This window comes from Bison bison, unplaced genomic scaffold (assembly GCF_000754665.1).
Source record: "Bison bison bison isolate TAMUID 2011002044 unplaced genomic scaffold, Bison_UMD1.0 scf7180017864094, whole genome shotgun sequence".
Lineage (NCBI taxonomy): Eukaryota > Metazoa > Chordata > Mammalia > Artiodactyla > Bovidae > Bison > Bison bison.
Window position 1 is genome coordinate 1,843,084 of NW_011494666.1, and position 27,724 is coordinate 1,870,807.

Below are 27,724 nucleotides of genomic sequence, written 5' to 3' on the forward strand. Positions count from 1 at the left end.
AACTCAGGATATTTGTTTCATTTTTGTTTTTACGTCAATATTTTTGTTTCTGTTTTTTCCTTTGGTCAGTAGAATCATGTCATTGAGTTTCATCCATCATTCCCATGTTCCTATTTTTGTTTTTAGTTATATTCTCTTATTTTCTCCATAGTGTCCCACAGTTTACTCAAGACCACCCAGGAACCTCTTCCCCAAGATCCTGTTAAACGTATGTTGTCATTCACTTGACGGAAGGGAGGAGGGAGGAGTATATTGCATGGCTGGATTGTAGCTCCAGCATCCTCACCTTTGCATGGTTTTGTGTTTCTCGAACACCTGTCTTTTAACAAAAATGTTTATTTCCATTGCCTTGCTTGTAAGTCCGTGTGATTTTGCCAGGTAACTCTTCAGGCTAAGAGCTTTGACCTAGCTTTTGGCATTTCTAATCAGTTTCCTCTTTATTTCATATGGTTTTATAAAATACTGTTTATATAGCCTTGTTTTGTATTTTATTTGGCATCACTATTTTACTTCCTAAAGCTCACAAGATGCTATGATTTAGCAAGAGCCCATGAGTATAAGTGACTCATGTAAGCATTTAATGGGCATGCGTTGTACTAACTATGTGGACTAATACGTATGCAGAGGCTTCAAGTATGTGTGTTTACAGACAGCTGTTAGGCTTTAGGAAGTGAACGGTCACTTCTAGAATTCAAGACTTCTCCTTCCCCTCCCTGAATGCACCACTAGTGGGAAAGACGTGCCCAACTTCTGATTTCATCATTAAGATGCAGAGAAAGCACTTTATAAAGAAATCCTATGTCAGCCTGCCTTATAATATCTGTGCACTGTGATGATTTCAGTTGGCCTATCTGTTTAGCTTTGTTTAAAACATGTGGTGTCAAATACATAATCACTCATTTAAAATTTGGATTATATCACAAAACACCTGCCTTATAATATCTGTGCATTGTGATGATTTCAATTGGCCTATCTGTTTAGCTTTGTTTAAAACATGTGGTGTCAAATACATAATCACTCATTTAAAATTTGGATTATATCACAAAACACCTGCCTTATAATATCTGTGCATTGTGATGATTTCAATTGGCCTATCTGTTTAGCTTTGTTTAAAACATGTGGTGTCAAATACATAATCACTCATTTAAAATTTGGATTATATCACAAAACACCTGCCTTATAATATCTGTGCATTGTGATGATTTCAATTGGCCTATCTGTTTAGCTTTGTTTAAAACATGTGGTGTCAAATACATAATCACTCATTTAAAATTTGGATTATATCCCAAAACAGATTCATCCAACATTAGGTTAGGGATGATAGAAAACATTGATGCTGTGGTTGCTGGAGGGAAAGACACAACTGGAGTTGTAGCTTGGATACAGTGAAAATTAGCATTTGTCTTTATCATCCTGAAAAAAAAACCCTAGTCTCACAATTGATGAAGCTAATGATCTTGTCTTTAAAAAGATAAATTTTAGTTGAAAGTATGGCAAGTGGCTAGACACAGAAGAATGAGGAAAAACTATAGATTTTATATTGTGAGATTGAGAGTACATTGAGCTACAAGGAGTGTTGCATTTTATGAGGCATTTTTCATAGATCATCTCTTTTCTTGGGAATTTTGTGTCCATTTTCCTCATTTCCTTTGAGCATGCAAGAAAAAACATGAAGCTTTAAGAACTTGGTGACTTGTCCCCAGCCATCATAGCATCACAGGTGGCAGGACCAGGTTTAAACCTAAATGATACTGTGGCTATGACCTCTGCTCCAAATGGCCAACAGTTTCTGATACTGTTTGCTAGGTTAGCAAATAGAAGCACATTTTAAGAGCACAGAAAATTGTGGGAAATGGATGACAAATATTAAAATCATTTTTTCCTAAATGCCACGAATATAGCCTGAATCAATAAATTAAATCTTTCCCACCCTTTTACAAAAACAGTCATTATGTTTACTTTAAGTTTCATTTTATATCACTTTAAGCATATAAAAAATTATCTTTTTCTATTTTTATTCATTACTGGGATTGAGCATTATCGTTCGATAAATTTCTTTTCATGGAGTACTTGTTTTCTCAACTCTTTGCAGCAGACATTGACTATCTGTTGTAATTTTCTTTTTCCCAGTCATTTTTTCCATCTACTTGTACTGTGTTTGGGATCCTAACACCTTTCCATTCCAGGAGGGGAAGTGATTAGGGCAGCTATATTTTCTTGTCTACCTACAGAGGCTGTTCGATCACTGAAAGTGAAGGGTTTTGCAGCGCTAGTGCAAACAGCCGGGAGAAAGCATATAATTTCTAGTTATTTATAGCCTGCACAGCTCCGCTCTCTTATTTATAGCGAAGCTGTACATTTGAATTGAAAATCTCATGGTCATCTGGAGGTCAAATGCAGTTAGCAGGCTGGAGTTCGAGAAAATGAACCAAACTGAGAAAGGTGAACAAGCCTGTTTGATTCGACAGCTGAGGCTTGCTCTTGGCTGCTTCACCAACCTAGGGCTAATTGGAGGACATCGCGATTCACAAAGGTGGGTGGTCTTCTAGGCGTCTCAGTCCGAGTTGCTGCTAGTTAAATAATAAGTGTGAAACGAGCTAGAAAAAGCTCTTAAGTTAAACTGATAAGATGATTGCTTGTGTGGAGGAAAAGTATGATGGTCTTCATTATGAATACAGTAATTTTCTTATCAACACTTTCTATTATTATAATTAGGCATTTCTAGATTTTAAATCTTTGTCATAAAACCCACTTTTGAACACTGCAATTTTAAGAGATACTTGAATATTTTTTTGGTTTTGTTATCATAGATGAGAATCTAAGCCCTAGGTAGAGGTACTTCCCTGCCGGTCCAATGGTTAAACAGCCACCTTGCAATGAAGAGCACATGGGTTCGATGCCTGGTCTGGGAACTAAGATTCCACATGAAATGGGGCAATTAATCCTGCATGCCAAAACTAGAAATGACCCAATGCAGCCCAAAAATAAAGGGAAAAATGCAATATGTTTTTAAAAATAATAAACTACAAGTAGAGAGGGTAGAGACCTGAGGCTAAGAACTTTGATTTTACTCATAAATTTATGGATTTGAATCCTTTAAAAAACCCCTTTTGCATTGGGATTACAATCTTATGAAACCTGGGTTTTGTGGGTTAGGACAATGCCAAGGTTTCACATTCACTTGGCCCAGTGCAGTGTCTATGAACAATAAAGTTTCTGCATAAATATTTATTGATAAGTTCATGTTTCAAATGTGAGAGTATGATCTTTTTTTCCCTAGTGCTCTTCCCATCAGACTGCTTCTCAAAAGGCAAACAGATGCTTTTAATCTCAAAGAGTGCCATGCCAATTTCTAGTCAGCCAGCTGCACCAAAGGGTCTGGCCAAAGGGAATGACCAATGACTCATCTTTGGCCCCTTCCCCTGCAGTGGGATTGAGGCACAAACGACATCTAACTCAAGGTCTTTCAGCCTCAACACGGTTGACATTTGGGGTCATTTAATTCATTGTGGGTGCTGTCCTGTGCTTAGAGGATATTTAGCAGCATCCCTGGCCTCTACCCATGAGATGGCAGTGACACCAGCCCAGCTGTGATAACTAATAATGTCTCTAGATCTCACCACAGTGCCTTGTGGAGGACAAAATGGCACCCCATTGAGAACCCCCGATCTTAGACTAGTAGTTTGCCCACATCTGATTTCAGACATAACCAGGCTGGTGGAAACAGGTAAACCTTCCATAAACTTGAGGGCATTGCTGAAGTGTCAGAATGTCAGAAGCCTCCAGTTCTCAAAGATGTTTATGAAATTCAGTTTGTTATTCCACTATCCTAGCTCTCTGTATTTGCAAGTTAAGGGAGAAGTTGGGCTTCCCAGGTGACTCAATGTTAAAAGAATCTGCCTGCAGTGCAGGAGGCATAGGAGACCTGGGTTCGATCCCTGGGGGTTGGGAAGATCCCCTGGAGGAGGGCATGGCAACCCACTCCAGTAGTCTTGCCTGAAGAATCCCTTGGACAGAGGAGCCTGGTGGGCTATAGTCTATAGGGTCACAAAGAATCAGACACAACTGAAGTGACTGAGCACACATGCACGCAAGGGCAAGGTTGCAGTTGCTCTTTTGAGTTTTCTACTTCAGTGTAAGCACTGCTAGAGAAGCAGAGAATAAACCAGCAACCCCCTGGGTTGGACGTGTGCATGATTTACCTCTTCTGTTTCATCTTGGTTTCATAGATTCCCAACTTATGGTAGAGAAGGGCCATCTGTAGACACGCCGTGTGGCCTTGCTACACAGATTACTCGACATCTAAAATGCACTTTGGGATCGTGTTCATGGCCATAGGGTCTGTGCAAAGGTTTAGCTCTAACCTCATGCAGGTTTGGGGTAAAGATTGATTTCTAGGCACATCAGAATGATCCAGAGAGCACAAAAATAGACTAGTACACTTCCAGAGAATATAAAAGGAATTGGAACACATCAGATAAGGCCAAACCACTGTCCCCAGACTCTGAGGTTATTGCCTTAGACGCTATTTGCAAACAGTGGATAACCCCTGTGTGGCCTTTGAATAGAAGGTGCTGTCCCAGCTTTGCAGTGCCCTGTCATAACGCCAAGGCCATCTCGTCTTTGGCCAGACTTGAAACATTGTTCTTCACCATTCTTGTTCTTCTGATTGTGAAAGAGCAAATATTAGTTCCTGTTAGCACATTCTCTCATACTAATGGAACTCTGATGTTTCTTATGAAACTCCCAGGCATTACTAAAAACAATTAAAAGCATTAAAAGATACAATGGTGCATTAAATTATGTGCTACATCAGTGCCAGTAAATTCTGTTCCATTGACAAGTATGAGAAGCCATGTCTTTTGTATCCAGAAATTGTCATGATAAAAGCAATGCTTTTTTCCACCAGACTATCACAGTGAAAAAACCAAAGATTGAAAACAATGGATTTGCTCAGCAAACCAGCATTTAAAAAAAAAAAGCTCATTTACTAAGAACAATAAAAAATGCCCTTACATGTGTGCTCTCTTCCTTAGCTCTTTCCAAAGAAGAAGTGGATAGCTCAGTAAGAGTCAGCAATGGGGAAAAGGGATAGTTAAGGAGTTTGAGATTGACATGTACACACTGCTGTATTTCAAATGAATAATCAACAGGGACCTACTATATAGCACGAGGAACTCTGCTCAATGTTATGTGACAGCCCAGATGGGAGGGGAATTAGGGAGAGAATGGATACATGGGTATATTTGACGGAGTCTGTTTGCTGTCCACCTGAACTATCATAACATTGTTAATTGGCTATATCCCAATATAGAAGACTTCCCTATAGCTCAAACAGTAAAGAATCTGCCTGTGAGGCAGGAAACCAGGGTTCGATCCCTGGGTTGGGAAGTTCCTCTGGAGAAGGGAATGGTAATCCACTCCAGAATTCTTGCCTGGAGAATTCCATGGACGGAGAAGCCTGGCGGGCTACAGTGCGTGGAGTTGCAAAGAGTTGGACACGACTGAGTGACTAACATGCACAGTCCAATATAAAATAAAAAGTTTAATAAATAAATTAAAATTATGTACATTATGTTCGATCACAGTCATCATACAAAATAACCTCCAAGTTATGTGAATATAGTATATAGTATGTTATGTATATTTAACCATAATAAAAATTGTATGAAATTCAGGGAAAAGAAAGTCAGCAAATATTTTCTATAAAAGGCCAGTGAGTCAATATTTTAGGTTGTGCAGGCAAATAGTCTCTGTTATAAGTACTCGACTTGGCAGTAATAGTGTGAGAGCATTCTCATACAATAGGTAAATGAATAGATACAGCTATGTTCCAATAAAACTTTATTTAGCAAAAGAGACCAGCAGGCCAACGCCTGATTTAATAAGCCCATTGAGCCTGGGACATGTTGCTACTAACTTTAATTTCGAGGGACCCCAGCAAAGTTAACCCAATACTTGCCTTCAATAAGTTGACAGTTTAATCAATATGATGAGACTCAAGGATGTGCCAGAATTAAATAAAACAAAATGCACAAGTGAAGGGAAAGATTGCTGTGAGAGACTGACATAGAATTAAACTAGTTTTATCCTGAAGACCTCCATAGAGGTTAAGAACTCTATCGGCTTTCATGGCTATGTGCGTCACTCAGCTGTGTCCAGCTCTTGGTAGCCCCATGGACTGTAGCCCAGCAGGCTTCTCTGTCCATGGGATTTCCCAGGCAGGAATGCTGGAGCGGGTTGCCATTTCCTCCTCCAGTGGATCTTCCTGACCCAGAGATCGACAGTCTCTATGAAAGTGGACAATACTGAAGATCTTAACTTTTTGAACTCATCTACTGAGCGTCAGGTGACTATGGAAGGTCATCCCTTTATGGTCCACCGTGAATGAAATGGAGCCCAGCTCTGACAAGTTGACAAAAATACAGTAACTGAAGCTTACGATGTCCTGAATGCCAGGGAATGTCACTGTGACTTCACACATGGTTTTCAGATTCAGACTGAACTTGCTCTTAGGTTTTGGTGCATTGCGCTAAATAGGGTGTAAATATTAACAAAAATCACACCAGCATTCATCTCATTTCACATATTTGACAAAATTCCCCCATCAGTACTTGTCCATAAGACATAAAAAAGAAATAAAGCTTGACTAGAGTAAACACAGCCCAGATAACATTTTTATTACCTTCTGTCCACACAATGCATCCATAACCTGCCAACTATGATTGCACTGACTATAAAATAAGCGTGATACAAGGGCATATCCATGGAAGTGCTTTTGTTCTTTTCTTTTTTTTTTCTTGTAGAGAGTCCGGTATCACATGTAAAGATCACAAACTTTATTTGCACATTATAAATGTCTCATCTAACCAGGACTTGATAAATATTTGAGCTTAGAAGGCATTAGGGATTTTCGTTATTTTGCAGTTGGAGGAATAGACTTTTTTTCTTTTTTTTTTTAAAGTTGGGGTGGCAGTCTATATACTCTGCCATGTTGCGAGATGAAATTTTTTCATCAAATCTTCCTTTACAGGTTTTTATTCCGTACATATCAATTACCCTTATTGCTACCCATCATATAAATCACAGTCAGTTCATGTGACTGCATTGCTAGCTCCATATAAAATAGGATTTTCAGTGATAGGGCAGTGACTGGGTAGGTCTTAATTTACTCTTATCTTGGGTTGTCAATGCTATAGAGATAAATTGCTTTTTGCTGATGAAAGGAGACCCACTAAATTTTCTTGCTAGAATCTAACATGTATATATTGACTAAATGCCATTCATGGGTGTCTGCTTAGAGAGGTAGTCATAGTTGTTAGTGTTTGAAGATGGTTTCTCCTTTTGTATCCTGTGCCTTAAAATTATGTGTCACCCCTAGAGACTGAGGAAATGAACAAATATCAAAATGATCAGGGCAATTTTGCACAATCAGGGCCATGTCTCTGATACCCAGTTCTTGCTGTCTTTACTATGACTATGACAGGGAGTATTATGCAGTGATTACAAAATCAGAACTAAAATGAGCATTTGGTGCATTTGCAGCTAAATTTGATTGTGTCCCTGACACAGGGGTTCTCCATCTGTGCTAAGAAAGGGATCTCTGTACATCCCATCTTGGCTACCTGATGGGAAGAGCCAACTGATCGCAAAAGACCCTGATTCAGGGAAAGACTGAGGGCAAGAGGAGAAGGGGGTGACAGAGGATGAGATGGTTGGATGGCATTGCTGACTCAATGGACATGAGTTTGAGCAAACTCCCGGAGACGGTCAATGACAGGGAAGCCTGGCACGCTGCGGTCCATGGGGTCGCAAAGTCGGACAGGACTTAGCGACTGAACAACAACCACCACATCCAAAGACAATAGGCATCTTTATTTGAAGTAACTTCCCTTTAAATTATTAAATTTTCTAGGAGGAAACAAAGGGATGAAGATGTTTCCTTGGCACCATGTCACCAATGATGGTAGTGGAGTTTTGTGGCAGGAACATCGGGTGCAGCACCAGAGTTTGTAATAAATTGAAAGCAAATCCACTTTTCTCCCCCACCATCCTCACCCCCTCAAAAAATAGAGCTGTGGCTGATACTAACAGAGATTACAGTGTGAAGTGGAAATGTTGTGATAGGCATGGATGCATCGTTATCAAAACTGAAGTGAACCTTCACCGACTTGTGAAAACAATACTAACCTTTAGTATTAGGTTACCTGTGGTCTGTGGTTTAGGAAACAGCATTCAGGGGTGAGAAAAAGAAGCCAACCTATGCCCTTTCTCATGGCTCTGTATGTGGGCATTGGCGGTACCTTCCATGAGAACCCCTCACCACCTCCCTGCTAACTTTCCAAGCCATCCTCATCTTCATCTTTTATTAATACTCTTGAAAGATCACCTTCTGCTTTGTCCCTTAGCAGACAAAACAGTCCTTTTATTATTTATTTATTTTTGATGTGAACCATTTCTTAAGATCTTTATTGGATTTTTTTTTTTACAATATTGCTTCTGTTTTATGTTGTGTTTTTTTTGGCCCCAGGGCATGTGGGATCTTACCTCCCCAACCAGGAATCGAACCCACACCCACAGCATTGGAAGGTGAAGTCTTAACCACTGAACCACCAGCAAAGTCCCTGAAATGATCCTCTTAGAACACATCACATCAGTCTTCTCTCCTCCAGACAACCCCCGTGGGCTTCTCACAGTCCTTACCATGGCTTCAAGGCCCTTCATAGTCTGTCGCCTTTTCCTTTCGCCCTGTCTCACTTGCTTCCTCGCTTCTGGTCACACAGACCTTGCTCCTCTTGGGATTTGCCAGGCACACTCACCTCCAAAGGCCTTCGCGCTAGTTTCTTCATCAGCCTGTTCTTCCAGCAGGTAACTCGGAAATAAGACTTCAGTTCAGCTCTTCGTGTAAACCTCACCTTGTGAATTAGGCCGAGCCTGGCCGCCTACTTACTGCTGCAGTCTCCCCCCACCTTCCTGGCACTCCTATTTTTCCTTAACCCTGCTCTTGTTTCTTTGTCTTCACAATACAGATCACATTGTAACAATGTGATTTACTGTTGTCTTGGTGTGTGTACAGTGCTGTTTGTTTCTCTCACTAGAATGTAACTCCACCAGGAAACGGGTCTTTGTTTCACTCACTGGTTTCTGCCATGGGTTTTAGGGGCTGTAATATTTGTTGATTTGTTGAGTGGAGGAATAAAGAAATGAACAGGCACACACTCGAGACGGCGGAGTCTACATCCCAGCCGCTATGCAGCTTCTCAGATACCTCTAACCTCCCAGGGTTGCAAAAAAGAAAAACAACAGGAACCTTCTTGAAAGCATTACTCACCCAGAATGCCACTGAATTCTTGGAAGCAGGATGTTTCAGACTGTGGCAGTCACATGCTATGAATCGAAACTGCATTTCTGTTTCGTGTTTTTATTTGGTATTACTTTAGACACCCATTCTTAGTATTAAAAGGAATACAACTATATTCTATGAAGCTGTGATGAGACTAGACTAAGAAAAGCAATATGAAGGTCCCTTAAAAGTTAAATGCCTATGCACATGATTGAGTGGGCTGCTAATGATTTGGCAGCTGGAAGTCATAAGTTAGAGCTGAAGATGGTTAAGGCTGATTTTCCGCAGAAGGGCGAATAGACCGAGTGGGCATGCTTGCAGGAGGCACGAAGGAGCGTGAACAGAGGCCACAGGCTAAAAGATCATTCAGATTCAAGCTCAAGGAGCTCTCTCTCCTGACCTCTGTTTATCATAGCCCTGCTGCTGCTGCTGAACGCTGGTTGGAGGTCATCCACCAGATAGTATTCAGAGCAGGAAACTATTTGTTACAAAATAGGCTAGCGGTTATCATAACAAAGCATATCTTTTGCCAATACAGGTTGTTCATTAACAAACCAAACCTTTCCCAGTTCCCCAGACATGTCGATGGATTAGCCCCTTACTGCTTAAATATTAACTTTATAGCCTCTTTATGGTTTACCCAATCCTGAATTCAGACTTACTTGTGTGTGTCTAGGGATGTGAATAAGTTGTTGATAGTCTTTCCTTTCTACACAATAAACGTGTAACAGGCTAATGTTTTTTTCCTCCCCACACATTAAATGAGAACACAATAAAGTCCCTAGCACAGTAGACACTAATGAATGGAGGGTATTATTATTTGGCCAACCTGGAAATCTGAGCCTGTATCAGTTTTTAAGGAATCTCAGAAGTCTCTGAACAGGATAACTGCTTTATGTTTTTTGTTTTTTAAAAAAATGCAACAAAAATAAACTCTCCAGTTAGTTTCTATTTTCTAAAGTGGTTTAAGTGACCAGTGGTGTACAGCTTCCTGTTCCCCTGTGGCCTGGAACATTCCTGACATTCCTTGATGTTCCTTCCCCCAAAGGAAGCACCTTGAAAGGGTAGGGGCAGTAGGGCACAGGCTTTCCTGCCCCTGCCTGCCATGCTTCTTATCATCTCTCTGTTCTACCCTGGACTCAATCACAAAATAATGGCCAGTCCTGGTGTGACCATGTCTGTAGGATGTAGGAAAATTAAGGACATAGATGCTGAGCTCTCTGAACAAACTTGAAACATTTTCCCCTTTCTCCTCACCAGCTGCAGGGCGGTCATAACAGTATACTACATTTATTTTAAAATATGAAGATGTATCATTCATCTCTCCTTGACTAGACAGTGATCTGATTTCTGATTGGTGTGAGTACAGGAAATTTTCAATGACTTACACCAATTGAGATAGAGGGCAAGTGTGAATGACTAAGAAGTTTGAATTAAAAATTAAAAGAAAGAATTCTCTGGTGGTCCCATGGTTAGGACTCTGAGCTTCCACTTCAGGGATCACAGGTTCAGTTCCTGATTGGGGAACTAAGATCCCACATGCCACAGCATGGCCAAAAAATTAAAAAGAAAAGGAAAGAAAGACAGCTTCTCTTAAAGTCTTCAACCAAAGGAAGCATCAGGGGCCAGCAACAAGGAGTTACTGAGAAAGATTCCTCAATTAAATGAAATACATTTGTAATAAAAGATTTGTATTTACTTCCTTGTTCCCAAAATTTGTTTTAGTACTTTAAATATTTTTCATCCTGTTAATATAACTTGCTTGCTGATTTCTTCATTATTCTTTAATTCTTAATATTGCAATGCTACATTTCAACTTAGGTTAATAAGATTACAGTGGATTCAGATTGTAGTGTTTCTCTCTTTCCATAAAACAGTAGATCTGCAAATTATAAGAGCTGGAGAAAACCATAAGTTACTTCCTACTTGTAACTTTTACAATTTCAGTTTTCCAAACAGGGTGCCATGCTATGGTTACAGCACATTACAACTGTTGGCTATCTTGATCTGTGAATATGACCCTAAACCTTTATACATTTTCATTTATCCAAAATGTAAAATACAGTTAGCCTAATTATAGCATTCTGCCAGATTATACTATGCCAAAAGAACTTTAATTTGTTCTCATTTGCTGTCAGCAAAGATGAGAAAATGATTAAAACCTTGGGAAAAATGCTAAATACTACTTCCATGTCAGGTGGGGACATGACATGCATATCAATATATGCATATTGCATATTGATTTGCTTAAGTTGATGCAGAAAAACATGTACCTTTGTTTTTTAAGCCAAAAAAACTTAATTGAAAATTATTTCTCAGTCTTAAAAATTAGGATACATTTTTAGTAATTTCAGCCTTTTATGCAAATCATACTGAAGATTTTTTAGAAAAGTACATATTTTTTTTCCTCTCCATGGTACCTCATGGTCCTATGTGTAATTCATTTTCAGTAGATGTGAAATAAAAGTAGCTGGTTCTTCCCATGGTTAGGATAAGTGCTAAGATTTGAATTAGGATAGAACAGTGAGCAAAGGAGAAGGGCAGGGTGCTAACGTGAATGAAGCGCCCTGTGTACCACCCTTTCTGTGGAGTGACAGACACGTGGGGCGGCATCTCATTTTCCCAGCACTCTTAATAAGTTGGCATGTTGTCACCGCTGGATAGATGAATAAACTGGAACATGGAGTGCTTAAGTCACTTGCCCTGGGTCACAGCTCATCTAAGAAAGACTGAATCAAGCTGTGATTGAAACCATGGTGTGCCCGATTACACAGTTGGTGTTCTTTTCCTCCTTTCTTCCTTTTTGCGGCTGAATACATACTCCCTTGTCTATTACACAGAAGATGGGGGCTGATGTCTTTCAATACATATACCCTCTGCCAATTCAGACCAGTCAACTCAAAAATCCCCTGGTATTTTGGGGAAAAAAAATTTCAGTAATATGCCCTGCCTCCTTCCTTCCACTTCAGAAAAACATCTGGATTGACAACTAAACTGCTTTTATTTTTTTTAGAAAAGAATTACTACACAGTGATTGAAGTAGAAGGGAAGAAATAAGAATGAATACTTCTCTCTTTAAGATTAGATTCATTATTTAATTACGTAACAAGAAAGCGTTCTTGTTTTAGAGCCTTTAGATGGGAACATTCCAGATGTTTTTTTTCCCCTTGCTGTTCAGTCATGGACTTCTGTCTGACTCTTTGAAACCCCATGAAGCACTCCAGGCTTCCCTGTTCTCCACTACCTCCCCGAGTTTGCTCAAACTCATGTCCATTGAGTTGGTGATACCAACCAACCATCTCATCTTCTGCCCCCGCTTCTCCTTTTGCCTTCAATCTTCCAAACATGTGTAAAAGATACTTATCTTACTGTTTAGCTTCAAAATAAGCTAGCAATTAATTCTTCTCACTTAAGTTCTTTTTGTAATATTAGATCTCAAATATAATAATAAAGTAATCAGGTAAGGTTAGCAAAGAAGAATACTTAGATTGGTGATGGTTGACTAATCTTTTGAATAAAACACTTAAATTGATTTGGCTTGAGAATATAGTGAAAACACCTAATTTCATTTTTTGGGTTGAACATGCTTTCTTCTTTAAATCAAAATCTTGTTTTCTTTTCATGTTGGGTTTTTTTTTTAATAGGCTCATAAATGCTCTGAATTCTCACTAGTCATTACTGATCTTTTGTAAAACTGCTGGTATAGGCATTATAATTTACTCGGCTCATGAACTTCAGACATCTTTGCTTTATAGTACATACACTCTTCAATTTTATGGGTATTTATTTTTCTACATAATATAGCAGTATGTGTTGCAATTCAGGAATATCCCTCAGCAGTCTTAGTGGAATTCAAAATAGAAATCAGTTTCCTTTTGACAACTGCTGTAATGAATTGGTTGACTACTGCCAAATTGTGAAGATAGAAAGCTCCTTTTGTGATTTCAAAAATGAACGTATTGACATTTATGAATTTTTCAGTAATGTTTCAGATACTTTCTGACCAGATATCTAAAATCCAGTGTAGGATTTTCTTCATTCTGAGGTGCAGTTATTCTGCAGTATGCTGATTTTGAGATTTCCTTGCCCTTTTCAGAAATCTTAAGGTGTGATGTTGATACCACCATTTACTTTCAGGATTACAAACATTACTGTCTCAAAACATAGGGATCTGATGCAGCATATCTGTGTTAAACAACTGTTTTTGCTCTATGCATGCTTGTTTTGCAGGGAATTTTAAAAATATAATCACAAAAAAGAACTATTTTCAAGATTTTCCTTCACCTTATTCTTAAAAGGGGTGAAAGACACCCATACTGTGCTGCAAAATGTCTCATGGTCTTTTAAACGGCATTAACATCTTGTTCGTGCTTCTTTACTAAATTCTTTGTTCTGGAACAATCAGAAAATAAGGTTTTCTTTTGAAATGACTGGATGTTCTGTCACTCTCCTTAAACCTTCTTTCCTTGTGTGTTATAGTTCCTACAACAGCAGCCAGCACCCCTGACGCCGTTGACAAGTATCTTGAGACTCCTGGAGATGAGAATGAACACGCCCATTTCCAGAAAGCCAAGGAGAGGCTGGAGGCCAAGCACCGCGAGAGGATGTCCCAGGTACGTGTGGCTGTCCATCCTTTAGCCCTACCACACTGGGAAATCTGGATTTGCCCCTGCCTCTGTCTCGCCAGGGGCCCTGTGACTAACGAATGCCCAGGGGTCAGTGGTGGTTGTTATTTAGTCGCTGAATTATGTCCAACTCTTTGCAACCCCGTGGATTGTAGCCCACCAGCCTCCTTCTGTCCATGGGATTTCCCAGGCAAGAATACTGGGTTGCCATTTCCTTCTCCAAGTGAACTTCCTGACCCAGAGATCAAACCCTTGTCTCATGCATTGACAGGTAGATTCTTTACCACTGAGCCACCAGGGAAGCCCCCTGGGGTAAGGGCCTTTAATTTGATCCAGATCTTAAAGACATAATATTTTAAGTGTTTGCTATAAGGGCACTGATTTGGGGGTTTTTTGCATTGTCCTTGAACTTGCCACCTAGGAAAGATCTTGGTATAGCACTATAGTAAAATTTTGTTGGCACAAATTAAGTTGTATGTACGTCTTTCTTGATGGTTTTGTCATTCTGTGTTTAGGGTGGTCCTATAACCATGATGTCCTAAATTTAAATCCCTTAAAATGTTCTTTAGCAAAGATGAATATTTTCATATGAAATAAACTTTGAGCCTAACATTTCTTACAGAGTTAATTCATAAGACTATAGGAGCTTAAAACCAAAGTACATCATAATGATCTAGTCCCATTAGTCATCTAGTCCTATAAATGATAGATAATGCAATAAAGGTTCAAGAGTTTGGCTTCTCAGAGAGACATTTGGAACCCAAGCGTATCTTGCTCCTGGTACAATGCTTTTTTCACTACACTGGCCTGAAAACCCTGGTTTTTTAAAATCGTGCATGTGTGCTCAGTTCAGTTCAGTCATTCAGTTGTGTCCAACTCTTTGCAGCCCCAGGGACTGCAGCATGCCAGGCTTCCCTGTCCATCACCAACTCCCAGAGCTCGCTTGAACTCATGTCCATTGAGTAGGTGATGCCATCCAACCATCTCATCCTCTGTCATCCCCATCTCCTCCTGCCTTCAATCTTTCCTAGCATCAGAGTCTTTTCTAATAAGTCGGTTCTTCCCATCAGCTGGCCAAAGTGTTGGAGCTTCAGCTTCAGTATCAGTCCTTCCAATGAATATTCAGGACTGATTTCCTTTAGGATGGACTGGTTGGATCTCCATAAGTCCAAGGGACTCTCAAGAGTCTTCTCTAACACCACAGTTCAAAAGCATGAATTCTTCGGTGCTCAGCTTTCTTTGTAGTACAACTCTCACATCCATACATGACTATTGGAAAAACCATAGCTTTGACTTTGTCGGCAAAGTAATGTCTTTGCTTTTTAATATGCTGTCTAGGTTGGTCATAGATTTCTTCCAAGGAGCAAGCGTCTTTTAATTTCATGGCTGCGGTCACCATCTGCAGTGATTTTGATGGTGGTTTAGTCACTAAGTCGTGTCTGACTTTTGCAACCCCATGGAATGTAACCTACCAGGCTCCTCTGTCCTTGGGATTCTCCAGGGAAGAATACTGGAGTGGGTTGCCATTTCCTTCTCCAGGGGATCTTCCTGATCAAGGAATCGAACCCAGGTTTCCTGCATTGCAGGCAGATTTTCACTGACTGAGCTATGAAGGAAGCCCCAAAAATGTGATTTAGAAGCCCTAAAAATAAAGCCTCTCACTGTTTCCATTATTTCCCCATCTATTTGCCATGAAGTGATGGGGCTGGATGTCATAATCTTAGTTTTTTTTAAATGTTGAGTTTTTAACCAATGTTTTCGCTCTCTTCTTTCATTTTCATCAAGGGGCTCTTTAGTTCCTCTTTGCTTTCTCTCATAAGATTGGTGTCATCTGCGTATCTGAGGTTATTGATATTTCTCCCAACAATCTTGATTCCAGCTTGTGCTTCATCCAGCCTGGCATTTTGCATGATGTACCCTGCATATAAGTTAAATAACCAGGGTGATAATATATAGCTTTGATGTACTCCTCTCCCAGTTTGGAAGAGTCTGTTGTTCCATGTCCAGTTCTAACTGTTGCTTCTTGACTTGCATACAGATTTCTCAGGAGGCAGATGAGGTGGTCTGGTATTCCCATCTCTTGAAGAATTTTGCACAGTTTGTTGTGATCCACACAGTCAAAGGCTTTGGCATAGTCAATAAAGCAGAAATAAATGTTTTTCTGGAACTCCCTTGCTTTTTTCGATGATCCAGCGTATGTTGGCAATTTGATCTCTGGTTCCTCTGCCTTTTCTAAACCCAGCTTGAACATCTGGACGTTCACGGTTCTTCATGTACTGTTGAAACCTGGCTTGGAGAATTTTGAGCATTATTTTGCTAGCATGTAAGATGAGTACAATTGTGTGGTAGTTTGAACATTCTTTGGCATTGCCTTTGTTTGGGATTGGAATGGAAACTGACCTTTTCCAGTCCTGTGGCCACTGCTGAGTTTTCCAAATTTGCTGGCATATTGAGTACAGCAGTTTAATAGCATCATCTTTCAGGATTTGAAATAGCTCAATTCCATCACCTCCATTAGCTTTGTTAGTGATGCCTCCTAAGGCCCACCTGATTTCACATTTCAGGATGTCTGGCATGTATGCTCAGTCTCATCTAACTCTTTTTCAACCCAATGGACTGTAGCCTGCCAGGCTCCTCTGTCCATGGGATTTCACAGGCAAGAATACTGGAAAATTGCCATTAAAAAAAAAAAAGTTGTTTTTTAAAAATCGCATTGTTTCTAAAACAAAACAAATTAAAAATTCATATCCAAAACAGCTAATTCATATGTGGTGGTGGTCTAGTTGCTAAGTCATGTCTGCCTCTTGCGACCCCATAGGCTATAGCCTGCCAGGCTGCTCTGCCCATGGGATTCTCCAGGCAAGAATACTGGAGTGGGTTGCCATTTCCTCCTGTAGAATTTGTATGTAGTAATACCAACTCAAATTAAGGTATGCCTGCTACCAGGTGCTGGATATTGCATTCAAAGTGAAAGTGTTGGTTGCAATCCATGGACTGTAGCCCTCCAGGTTTCTCTGTCCATGGAATTCTCCAGGGGATCTTCTCAACCCAGAGATTGAACCCAGGTCTTCTGCATTGCTTACAGATTCTTAACCTTCTGAGCAATTAGAGGTAGATAATACTGAGGATTTTAGCCCTTTCTAGATTCTTCAGTCATTAAACAAATATGTGTCCATCACTTACTTCCAATCACCTTTCCAACTTGTAGTCTATATGAAGAAATAATAGGAAAAGTTATATTTAAGAAACATACATGAGTGAATGAAGAAAGATCTCAGGTTAAAGTCAACCACACTTTTTTGGTGTTAATATTTTGTAAATATCAGAAGATGTGACTGATTTTTGTCATGTTAAGCACATATACTTCAAAGTTCTCTTGATAAACACTGAACAAGATTCATGAACCTGGCATAAATTTTGTAAGATCATAATCTGTCTTTAGTAGAGGACATTGGTCATAGCTTTTTAGTTTTCTGGTGATTTGACATCTGAGGCCTTCCTAATCCCAGGGAGATTGTCCCTCCCAGGGCTGGCCACTTCCTAGGGTTAGCAGATGACTGGCCTGCAAGGGCTCCTTTCATAATCACAGCCACCAATCCAAAGGCCGTACCCTCAGCTACCCTCTTTACAGTCTCTTACACTTCAGTCCACTATCACCTGCCCTTCCCACCCCAAGGCTAAGTATCAGACAATGCGGGACAGCCCCCGTACCCCAGCGCCCATCCAGAGTATTCACACTAGCCAGTTTTATACCCATTAAGCCTGCCTACCCTGCCTTGCACATTTCTTCCCACAAAAGCCACAGTGAAGGTTCCTCCCACAGTTTTCCTTCACTCCCTTTGCCTGCTGACCTCCCTGGTGCTTTTCTGTGTCACCCTCAACCCCCCTGACCCTCTGCCACATGGCATGACATGTCACCTCCTCTTGGGAACTGTGACTTAAAGTTTTTTCAGTGGCAGTGGTCTTCTCCTCTGTTGGCTTCACCTACCTAAATAAAAATAAAACCTGTATTTAACCATAGAACTTCTAATGTATCTGGAAAGACACTTTTTTTTTTTAATGAGTCATCAGAGTATTTGGAACTACTTAGGAATAATAACATTGAAGAAGGAAATGGCACCCCACTCCAGTGTTCTTGCCTGGAGAATCCCAGGGATGGGGGAGCCTGGTGGGCTGCCGTCTATGGTGTCGCACAGAGTTGGACATGACTGAAGTGACTTAGCAGCAGCAGCAGGAATAATAACATTAAAGGAAAAACCCCATAATTACAGTACTTGGGCTCTAGAGTATAAGGTGCAGGTATAGTTGTTGCCTATGATGAAAACTTAAAAGCAAATTGAACTAGAAAGGTAGCTAGGGATTTCCATGGTGCTTTAATGGTTAAGACTCTGAACTTCCACTGTGAAGGGTGTGGGTTTGATCCTGGTCAAGGAACTAAGATCCCACATGCTGTGCAGCTCAGCTAAAAAATAAGTAAAAGTGAAAAAAAAAATAAACTAGAAAGCTAGCTAGAGTGGAATAGTGAGGTTTCACCTGAAGCCAGTTCTTCTGAATAATAGGATTTTCTTTAGGAAAGATACAAACAATATAGAATCACAGTTAAGAACGATGAGTATCACCCGCCACACTTGTTGCCACAGAAAAGACATCTTTGAAACTTCAGTCCGGTCTCATTGCTTGTTTGTGAAGCTTTTAGGACCTTCTTATTGCCCTCAGGATCCACTTATGAGAGAATGGGGCCCCCAAAAAGAATGATAAAAAAATAAACACTGAATGCACGGCTTGGCATTTCCAGTGCCTGCCCAGGCACCCCAACCCCCTGCACCCCAACTCCAGCCTTCCGTACTTCCTCTCCTACCTCAACTGCCAACATCCTCGTATAGGCAGCCTTAAACCACTCTGCTCAACACACGTTCAGCTCATCGTGGACTTCTCTTTGGTCTCAGCGTTGAACTCTGGAAAGGAACCAACTCTTCTTCACATGAACGCTTCTCAGTCATTGCTCACAGTCACATAGTCCTCAGAGTGGGACAAAGTCATTCCTCTTTGTATTTAATTAAATATTTTGCTTGCCAGTTTTATTCCTCCAGGTGGATTATAATTGTTCAGTCCCTATACATGTGTATAAGGTGCCTTCCTAACCTTACACTTCTATCTTGAACCCACCTAATCACTATTTTTTTAAAGAAAAGACAGATTCTGAATTCTTCTCAGTATTTATTGGTCATTTTGATTCTATGAATTAAACGGATGTCAAATATTCTTTTCAGATACTATAGATCTCTCCAGAAGAGTAACTTCATTTCAGTTTAGCACACCTGTTTAAGCCATGACTTCGTTCATATATGTTTTGATGGACTTTCTTTGTCTTCTAGTCATTACCCATATCTGAGATAATTTAAAGAATGTTATCCTGGAGCAGAGAATGTTGTCTGTTACATCCCAGTGATCATGGAAGTATGAGATGCTTGAGATCAACATTTATCATCATAATTTAATGTACTGAATTCTGGGCACTGTTTGACTTTGAACTTGCCTGCCTCCTAAATCTCTCTGTATTAGTTGTCATTTTCTCTGCATGAAGCAGCCAAGTCTTTGAAGACCTATAAATCCAAATGATACTGATACTTCTGTGCATGCAGTGGAAAATTGCTTTATAAGACTATAGGGGGCCACTGTGCAGTCTAGATCTGGAGAATTTTTAATTTAAAAATATCATGTTTTAAAATGATTTTTATTATAGTTTTTGTTATTTGTTTTCTTACAAATACAGAGAATTTGAAGGGTTTGGGTATTTGGAGTGTTTTTGTTGTTGGGGCTCATGATAACTCTGAACTTACAGACTTTTGTTGTTTTCTGTTGTGAACGGAAAAGGGAATGGCAGCCAACTCCGGTATTTTTGCCTGGAGAATCCCATGGACAGAGGAGCTTGGTGGGCTGCAGACCATGGGGTCACAGAGAGTCGGACATGACTGAGTGACTAACACACACATGTGTTATGAATAGTATCTAGCAAATACAAGAATCCAATCATTTATTACGTATTATTTAATGGTTTTAATATATCCTTCAAATGAAGTTCTTCAAAATGGAAGTTGACCTTTCTCGACATTTGTTATTTTTAAGATAAGCATCAGTATCTTAGGAACAGCCTTTTCTCCTGTCACCAAATATAAATAAACTTAGCTCACCTGTTGGATTTGCCGTTATATCACGGCCGATTGGGCTACAGGGGACAGTAACATGGTCTTTAGAGCCACAGAGATCTCAGTTTACATCTGTCCTTCTCCATTTTTTTCCTGCCTGACTTTGAGCAGGTAACTTAACCTGGTTTGTAAAAATGGGGATGTCCATGCCTAATCTCACAGGCTGGTGTGAGGAATCAATCAAACAAAAGAGGTTTTGTAGAGCTCTCAATCCTGGAGCTGGTATTTAGCAGGTCAAGAGTGATCTGATGCATTATCAGTGAACCTCAGTGGAAACCATTTGTTCAAAAGGAGCTACTGCGCCCACTGTGTGTCTATCTTTCAGTAAGTAGGCCTAGTGTGATGGTGCAGGCACGCTATTTTATTCACAAAGGTGTAGATATTCTTCAGTTGCTCTGAGAATGAAAAATTTATTTCATTTTTATAGGAATGCTTATTTTCAATTTATTAGCTAAGTTCAGTTCAGTTCAGTCGTGTCCAACTCTTTGCGACCCCATGAATCCCAGCATGCCAGGCCTCCCTGTCCATCACCATCTCCCGGAGTTCACTCAAACTGATGTCCATCAAGTCGGTGATGCCATCCAGCCATCTCACCTCTGTTGTCCCCTTCTCCTCCTGCCCCCAATCCCTCCCAGCATCAGAGTCTTTTCCAATGAGTCAACTCTTCACATGATGTGGCCAAAGTATTGGAGTTTCAGCTTTAGCATTAGTCCTTCCAGTAAACACCCAGGACTGACTTCCTTTAGAATGGACTGGTTGGATCTCTTTGCAGTCCAAGGGACTCTCAACAGTCTTCTCCAACACCACAGTTCAAAAGCATCAATTCTTCTGCACTCAGCTTTCTTCACAGTCCAACTCTCACATCCATACATGACCACTGGAAAAACCATAGCCTTGACTAGACGGACCTTTGTTGGCAAAGTAATGTCTCTGCTTTTGAATATGCGATCTAAGTTGGTCATAACTTTCCTTCCAAGGAGTAAGCGTCTTTTAATTTCCTGGCTGCAATCACCATCTGCAGTGATTTTGGAGCCCCAAAAAATAAAGTCTGACACTGTTTCCACTGTTTCCCCATCTATTTCCCATGAAGTGATGGGACCAGATGCAATGATCTTCGTTTTCTGAGTATTGAGCTTCAAGCCAGCTTTCTCACTCTCCTCTTTCACTTTCATCGAGGCTTTTTTTAGCTAAGTAAGTCTCCTTAATTATTCCATGGATTCCCCTGCTCAAAGCTGAAAGTTCTGAATATTGAAAGGGAGATGGTAAAAATTCAGATGTAATACAGGAAATCAGTTCTTCACATTCCAATAAAACATTTGATTTCTCTCTCAAACTAATTTTGAGATTCCTTACGTGAGGAACAGCTGCCGTGAACATTCTCGAGGCAGGAAATTGAAGTATTTTTATTGCAAGGCTTATCTCATCTATAAAGTAGAAGTAGCCTTTGGTTGCCTCATCTCACAAGTGCCCTTCATTAACTTCTTGGAGCCACCGAAGTATCTGAGGGAATGTGTTTCATTCCTTCAGTATTCTATTCTTGTTCATAGCAGCCTGGTGTCTCTCAATTTTTCTCTGAACATGCTAGATTATTTTTTATATGCTCTTCGCTTGTAATAGGGGCTTCCCTGGTGGCTCAGATGGTAAAGAATGTGCCTGCAATGCAGGAGACCTGGCTTCTGTCCCTGTGTTAGGAAAAGACCCTGAAGAAGGGAACAGCTACCCACTCCCATGTTCTGGCCTGGAGAATTCCATGGACTGTATAGTCCATGGAGTTGCCAAGAGTCAGACACAACTGAGCAACTTTCACTTGCACTTGTGATAGAAAATTCATTCCATCCTTTTTCCTCATAATTTCATGAAAGCAACATGAAGCCTGTCCTGTATTTTCTACAATGAATCAAAGCTAATAACAATAAATAATTTAAAACTGTCTTGATGATGTGATATTCTCATAGAACTTCTCTATCCATAGTTATTTATGGAAAGCTTTTTTGTTGTTGTTGTTATCTTGAAGGATGTCAGGAAAAAAGCAATTCCTTAGGAATAAGTGCTTGTAAATAACAGGCTCTTATAGTACAGAAATCACTGTCTCTGCTCTGTGTATCCACCAAGTCTACAAGTACACAGCTGTCAACAGACCATTATTTTGCTTACTGCATCTTTCTTTTCTTTATCTTACCTTTCTCAGGTATGAGCTACACTTTAAAAACCCTACTTGATAGTGAGTGGTACTCTTGAAAAGGAAAAGGAAGCTGTAGGTGGTAAGAATCAAGTATCATTTTCTTTCAACAGCACCCACAGCTGCAGACTTTTCCTCTGCATTCAGATCAGTGGGTGAACTTCTCTTAGAGAAATCCCAAGTGAACATTATGGATGAGAGGAGGAAGTGTTATTTTCCTGAAAAACAGATTAGCCTGGTTACTAAATTAGTGTTACCAAGAATGCTTTCTGCTACATTCAGAACATTATAATGTGTACTGTCCTGGAACGTGTGGAGGAATCTAGAGCATTGTCTGCTGTTTATGAGCTGACTTGGCAAGCAGAAGGTTCTAATCATCCTCAGTTCTTCGGTGGGAGGCATCTTAGGATTTGTGACAACAGAAGTCTTCTTTCCTGCCTCCATTATGTACTTCTTTTTGGCACTGTGTTCACTGCTTATATACACATGCATAAAATGTTATGTATGGTTTTGTTCTCCTTTGTCCTGTTTGAAAAATATAGAATTGAGATTTTATAACTTACCTTCACCAAAGACTAAAACCAGTATACTGAATATAATGTTGGAAAACCTTGTTCAGAAAATCTACGCGTTTTATGAATCGGCATTTGTGCACATCAAATAAAATGACTTGCGGCTATTTCTCAGGAAAAGAAAAAAAACCAGCTTTGTTTCAAAGAGCTATGTGCTTAGTTGCTCAGTCAGGTCTGACTCTTTGCGACCCCATGGACTGTCACACGCCAGTGTCCTCTGTCCATGGGGATTCTCCAGGCAAGAATACTAGAGTGGGTAACCATGCCCTCCTCCAGGGGATCTTCCCAACCCAGGGATCAAACCCAGGTCTCCCGCATTGCAGGCCAATTCTTTACTGTCTGAGTCGCCAGGGAAGCCGTCAAAGGGCCGTGTCCTTGCAATAAATGTGTGCATGTATGTTTACTATACTGCTGTGACAAATTATTTACATCTTAGTGGAAGGTTAGATATTATTGATCTGGGGATAGAATGTGATCTTTTTTTTTGCATATTTAAAATGTCAAGTGTATGGAACTTTCCTGGAAGTCCGGTGGTTAAGACTTCGCCTTCTGATGCAGAAGATACGGGTTTGATCCCTGGTGAGCGAGCTAAGATCCCACGTGCCTCCTGGCCAAAACATAAAACAGAAGCAACATTGTAACAAATTCAATAAAGACTTTTAAAATGTTTCACATTTAAAAAAAAATCTGTAAGAACAAATTTTTAATAAAATGCCAAATGTAGAAAAAAACAGTGATGTAGCTCATGAAATGTGTATTTGAAAGAAAAATTGATGGTTTTCAATGATTTATTCCTTCCGTAGGTCATGAGAGAGTGGGAAGAGGCAGAACGTCAAGCAAAGAACTTGCCTAAAGCTGATAAGAAGGCAGTGATCCAGGTAAACCCATCTCATATCCACCATGGAGTAGCACATGCCCACAACCCGTGCTGATGGAGTGCCTGCACCTTTTCCAGCATCTGCTAAAACCTCATGTGCATGATTGCTCATTATTTCTCTCAAATTCAACTGTTGCTAATCAATATCTAGTAAATCAGTTGCTTAAACCCTGCCTAATATTTGCTCCCAAACAGCTTGTTATAATTCATTTCTGTAAAAGTCATATTATTACCTAAAGCCTAATTTTTATTAATAATATAGCTTTTAGGTTGCCATAGTCTCCTGCTACTTCTTCCCCATGGCCAATTTACATGATAAATTGAATTTTTGACAGGAACTCCTCTTAGAATTACCTTCAGTAAACCATGAGATTATCATGGTCATTTTCTTAAAGTTTTGAGTAAGAGAGGAGTTTTCTTAACAGGCATGTAATTCAGAGTTTCGAGAATACATATATTTATCCTGCATTATGGTTAGTCAAATCGATTTTTAGGGACCATATAAAATAATGAATTTACATTGAGAAATTAGATCTGGGGATGGAAAGCAGGGAAGTGAGCAGAACCCATAAAACGTGCTGAATTACTCAAAATGTTGAAATGACTGAACTCTTTGAATAGAATGAAGTATGATATCACTTTTAAAAGATTGGAACTTAGTACAGTAGCAGAATCACCTGAAGGGCTTGTTAAAACTCAGTGTTTGTGGATGCTGCTGCCATTTCGTCACTAAGTTGTGTCTGACTCTTGGGACCCCGTGGACTGTAGCCCGCCAGGCTCTTCTGTCCATGAGATAGCCCAGACAAGAATCCTGAGTGGGTTACCATTTCCTTCTCCAGGGATCTTCCCAACTCAGGGACTGAACCCACATCTCCTGCATTGGCAGGCGGATTCCTTTTACTACTGAGCCTGTTGAGTGCATAGTTGCTCAGTCGTGTCCAACTCTTTGAGGTATCAAGGGTCGTAGCCTGCCAGGCTCCTCTGTCCATGGAATTCTCCCAGCCAGAAGACTGAAGTGGGTAGCCATTCCCTTCTCCAGGCCTTCTTCCCAATCCAGGGATTGAACCCAGGTCTCCATCTTTGCAGGCAGATTCTTTACCGTCTGAACCATCAGGGAAGGTTGGTTTACCAGAAAGGATGTTAGCTTTACCAGGAGCCATCAGGGAAGCTCACCACGGAGACTATTCCTTAGCTATAACTAGATGTAACATTTGCAATGCTAATGAACTTGGTGATGTTAATTAAATAATTTAAATAATTTAAAATTTAAAATAATGTAAATAAAATACTGTGTATAATTCAAGGGTAAAAAAAAAAGCCTTGAATCTGCTGCTCCATCCCATTTGTCCAGTTCCCGATTGTCACATGCCTGTGTTTGTGATGGCAGCATTTCCAGGAGAAGGTGGAGTCTCTGGAGCAGGAAGCAGCCAACGAGAGGCAGCAGCTGGTGGAGACGCACATGGCCAGGGTGGAAGCCATGCTCAACGACCGCCGCCGGCTGGCCCTGGAGAACTACATCACCGCCCTGCAGGCTGTGCCCCCTCGGGTAGGCATCCCTTCACCTCTCTGGACACAGCAGACAGTAGGCGTGGGGACATGGGGACAGAAGGCCATTAGAAAGACATCAGGAGAAATGCCAAAAGCACCCTTATTCACAGGTTCAACCTCAGCCTGTTTTATCTTGAAGGTTAAAGTGTCCCAGGGCCATCTCTGCACAATAGACACAACTTTCCGCAGAGGAATCACACGGGCTTCCCAGGGACTCACAGTGTAAGACCTGATTTGAGTTGTTCAGTTGTGTCCGATCCTTCTCGACCCTGTGGACTGTAATCTGCCAGCCTCCTCTGCCCATGGGATTCTTCAGGCAAGAATACTAGAGTGGGTAGCCGTGGTCTCCTCCAAGAGATCTTCCCAACCCAAGGATCAAACCTGCATCGCTTACGTCTCCTGCACTGGCAGAAGGGTCCTTTACCACCTGGGAAGCCTTGGATGATGACCATTCATAGAACTGCTGAAGTCAGGGAACCACAGTAGCTGGAAGGAATTTAGATGTAACCTGGTCACGTGATGTAACTGGGATCAACAAAATCCGAGATTTGGCTAGGTCGTGAGGAGTTTTCATGGAATAAGAGGAACTCACATTTCCTGCTGGTAGCAGCAGCCATATTCTCCAGGGGTAAGAGCCTTATTTGGTCATGATGTCCACAGCAGAGGAGTTTATTTGTGTTCAGGGATAAATGCCCAGAAAGGCTTACCAAGCCGTGCATGCCTAGATCTCCTCAAGGAGGCTTCAAGGAGAGCTTACATGGGATGTAAGGAACATTCTGAGCTTGAGTCTGTGTGCATTATGTCCATTTGTTCTGTCCATTACCGAGTTAGGGATTTTGAAATTCCCAACTGTGATTGTGGATTGACCCCTTTCTGATGTGACGCCCTCAGGTTTTGCTCTCTGTACTTTGAGGCTCTGGGCTTTTCATTTGTTTGTTTGTTTGGCTGCACCAGGTCTTCGTTGTGGCACGAGGCATCTTGGATCTTCCTTGAGGCTTGCAAAATCTTTAGTTGTGGCATACAAACTCTTAGTGGCAGTATGTGGGATCTAGCTCCCTAACCAGGGGTCAAACCCAGCCCCCTACATTGGGAGTGTGGAGTCTTAGCCACTGCACCACCATGGAAGTCCCCAGAGGCTCTGCTTTTAGGGGCATAAATATTCAGTGTTGTTACATTCTCTCTACCACCCTCCACCACAATCATTGTGAAATGGCCTCCTTTATCCATAGTCACATTGTTTGCTCTGAAATTACTGTGTCTGATACTAAGCTACTCGAGCTTTCTTTTGATGAATGTATCATCTTGTATCATTTTTCCATCCTTGAGCTTTTGTTTAGCCTATTTGTTTATATTTGAAGGGCATTTCTTGTGGGCAGCACCTACTTGGGACTTCCCCTTTAACTAAGAAGACCATTTAAATGAAATTACTGTTATGACTATGCCTAAATCTATCATCGTGCTGTTTGGTTTTAGTCCCAAGTTGTTCCTTATTCCTTTTTCTTTTTCGGCTACCTTTTGGATTAATTTAATATATTTAATGATTCTGTGTTGTATCCTTTGGTGGCTTTTAACTTTAACTCTTTATTATTTTAGTCTTTGCTCAGGAATGTCTGAAAATATCTTTAGTTTACCTTTGTCTTAAAAGATATTTTTACTAGAATAGAATTCTGGGTTGAAGTTTTTCTTCAGCTGCCTTAATGATGATGCTCCATTGTCTTCTTAGTTGCATTGTTTGCAACAAAAATACTGATATCATCTTTTCTTTACTTCTCTTTAAATAATACATCTTTTTTTTTAATCTGGCTGCTTTTAGCATATTTTCCTTTATCACTAGCTTAGAGCAATTTGATTATGTTGTAACCTGGTATATTTCAATTTGCCTTTAATCCCATTTGGCTGTTTTTCATATCATATATTATAGTTTTCACATGTAGAATGTGAATCTGGATTTTTGTTTGTTTCATGTCTTCCATATCTTTATTTAATTTTTGAACCTTTGGAATTTTTTTATCAGTTGTCAGATATTGTGACGTTCACCTTGAGAGTGTTGGGTATTTTTGGATACCTGTAACTATTCCTAATCTTCTGTTGTCCCCTTCTTCTCCTGCTTTAAATCTTTCCCAGCATCAGGATCTTTTCAAATGAGTTGTCTTGTTGTATCAGGTGGCCAAAGTATTAGAACTTCAGCATCAGTCCTTCCAGTGAATACTCAGGGTTGATTTCCTTTAGGATTGACTGGTTTGATGAGAGATTGTTAGATAGTGTCACCAACTCAATGGACATGAGTTTGAGCAAACTCCAGGAGACAGTGCATGCTTCAGTCCATGGGACTGCAAAGAGCTGGACTCAACTTAGTGACTGAACAGCAAAAAAA

The 27,724-nt window shown here is 40.4% G+C and overlaps 1 protein-coding gene across 6 annotated transcripts in view; it reads left to right on the forward strand.

Moving 5' to 3' along the window:
- Nucleotides 1–27,724, forward strand: part of APP (amyloid beta (A4) precursor protein) — a 313,659-nt gene that overhangs the window by 189,842 nt on the left and 96,093 nt on the right. For 4 of the 6 annotated variants that reach the window (XM_010838453.1, XM_010838454.1, XM_010838451.1 and 1 more), the window contains 3 exons: nucleotides 13,823–13,956; nucleotides 23,729–23,803; nucleotides 25,190–25,348. In XM_010838453.1, coding sequence (XP_010836755.1) covers nucleotides 13,823–13,956; nucleotides 23,729–23,803; nucleotides 25,190–25,348 — 368 coding nt within the window. Of the gene's footprint in view, nucleotides 1–151; nucleotides 209–13,822; nucleotides 13,957–23,728; nucleotides 23,804–25,189; nucleotides 25,349–27,724 lie in introns of all 6 variants that reach the window. The other 2 variants (XM_010838449.1, XM_010838450.1) reach the window with 1 other exon arrangement.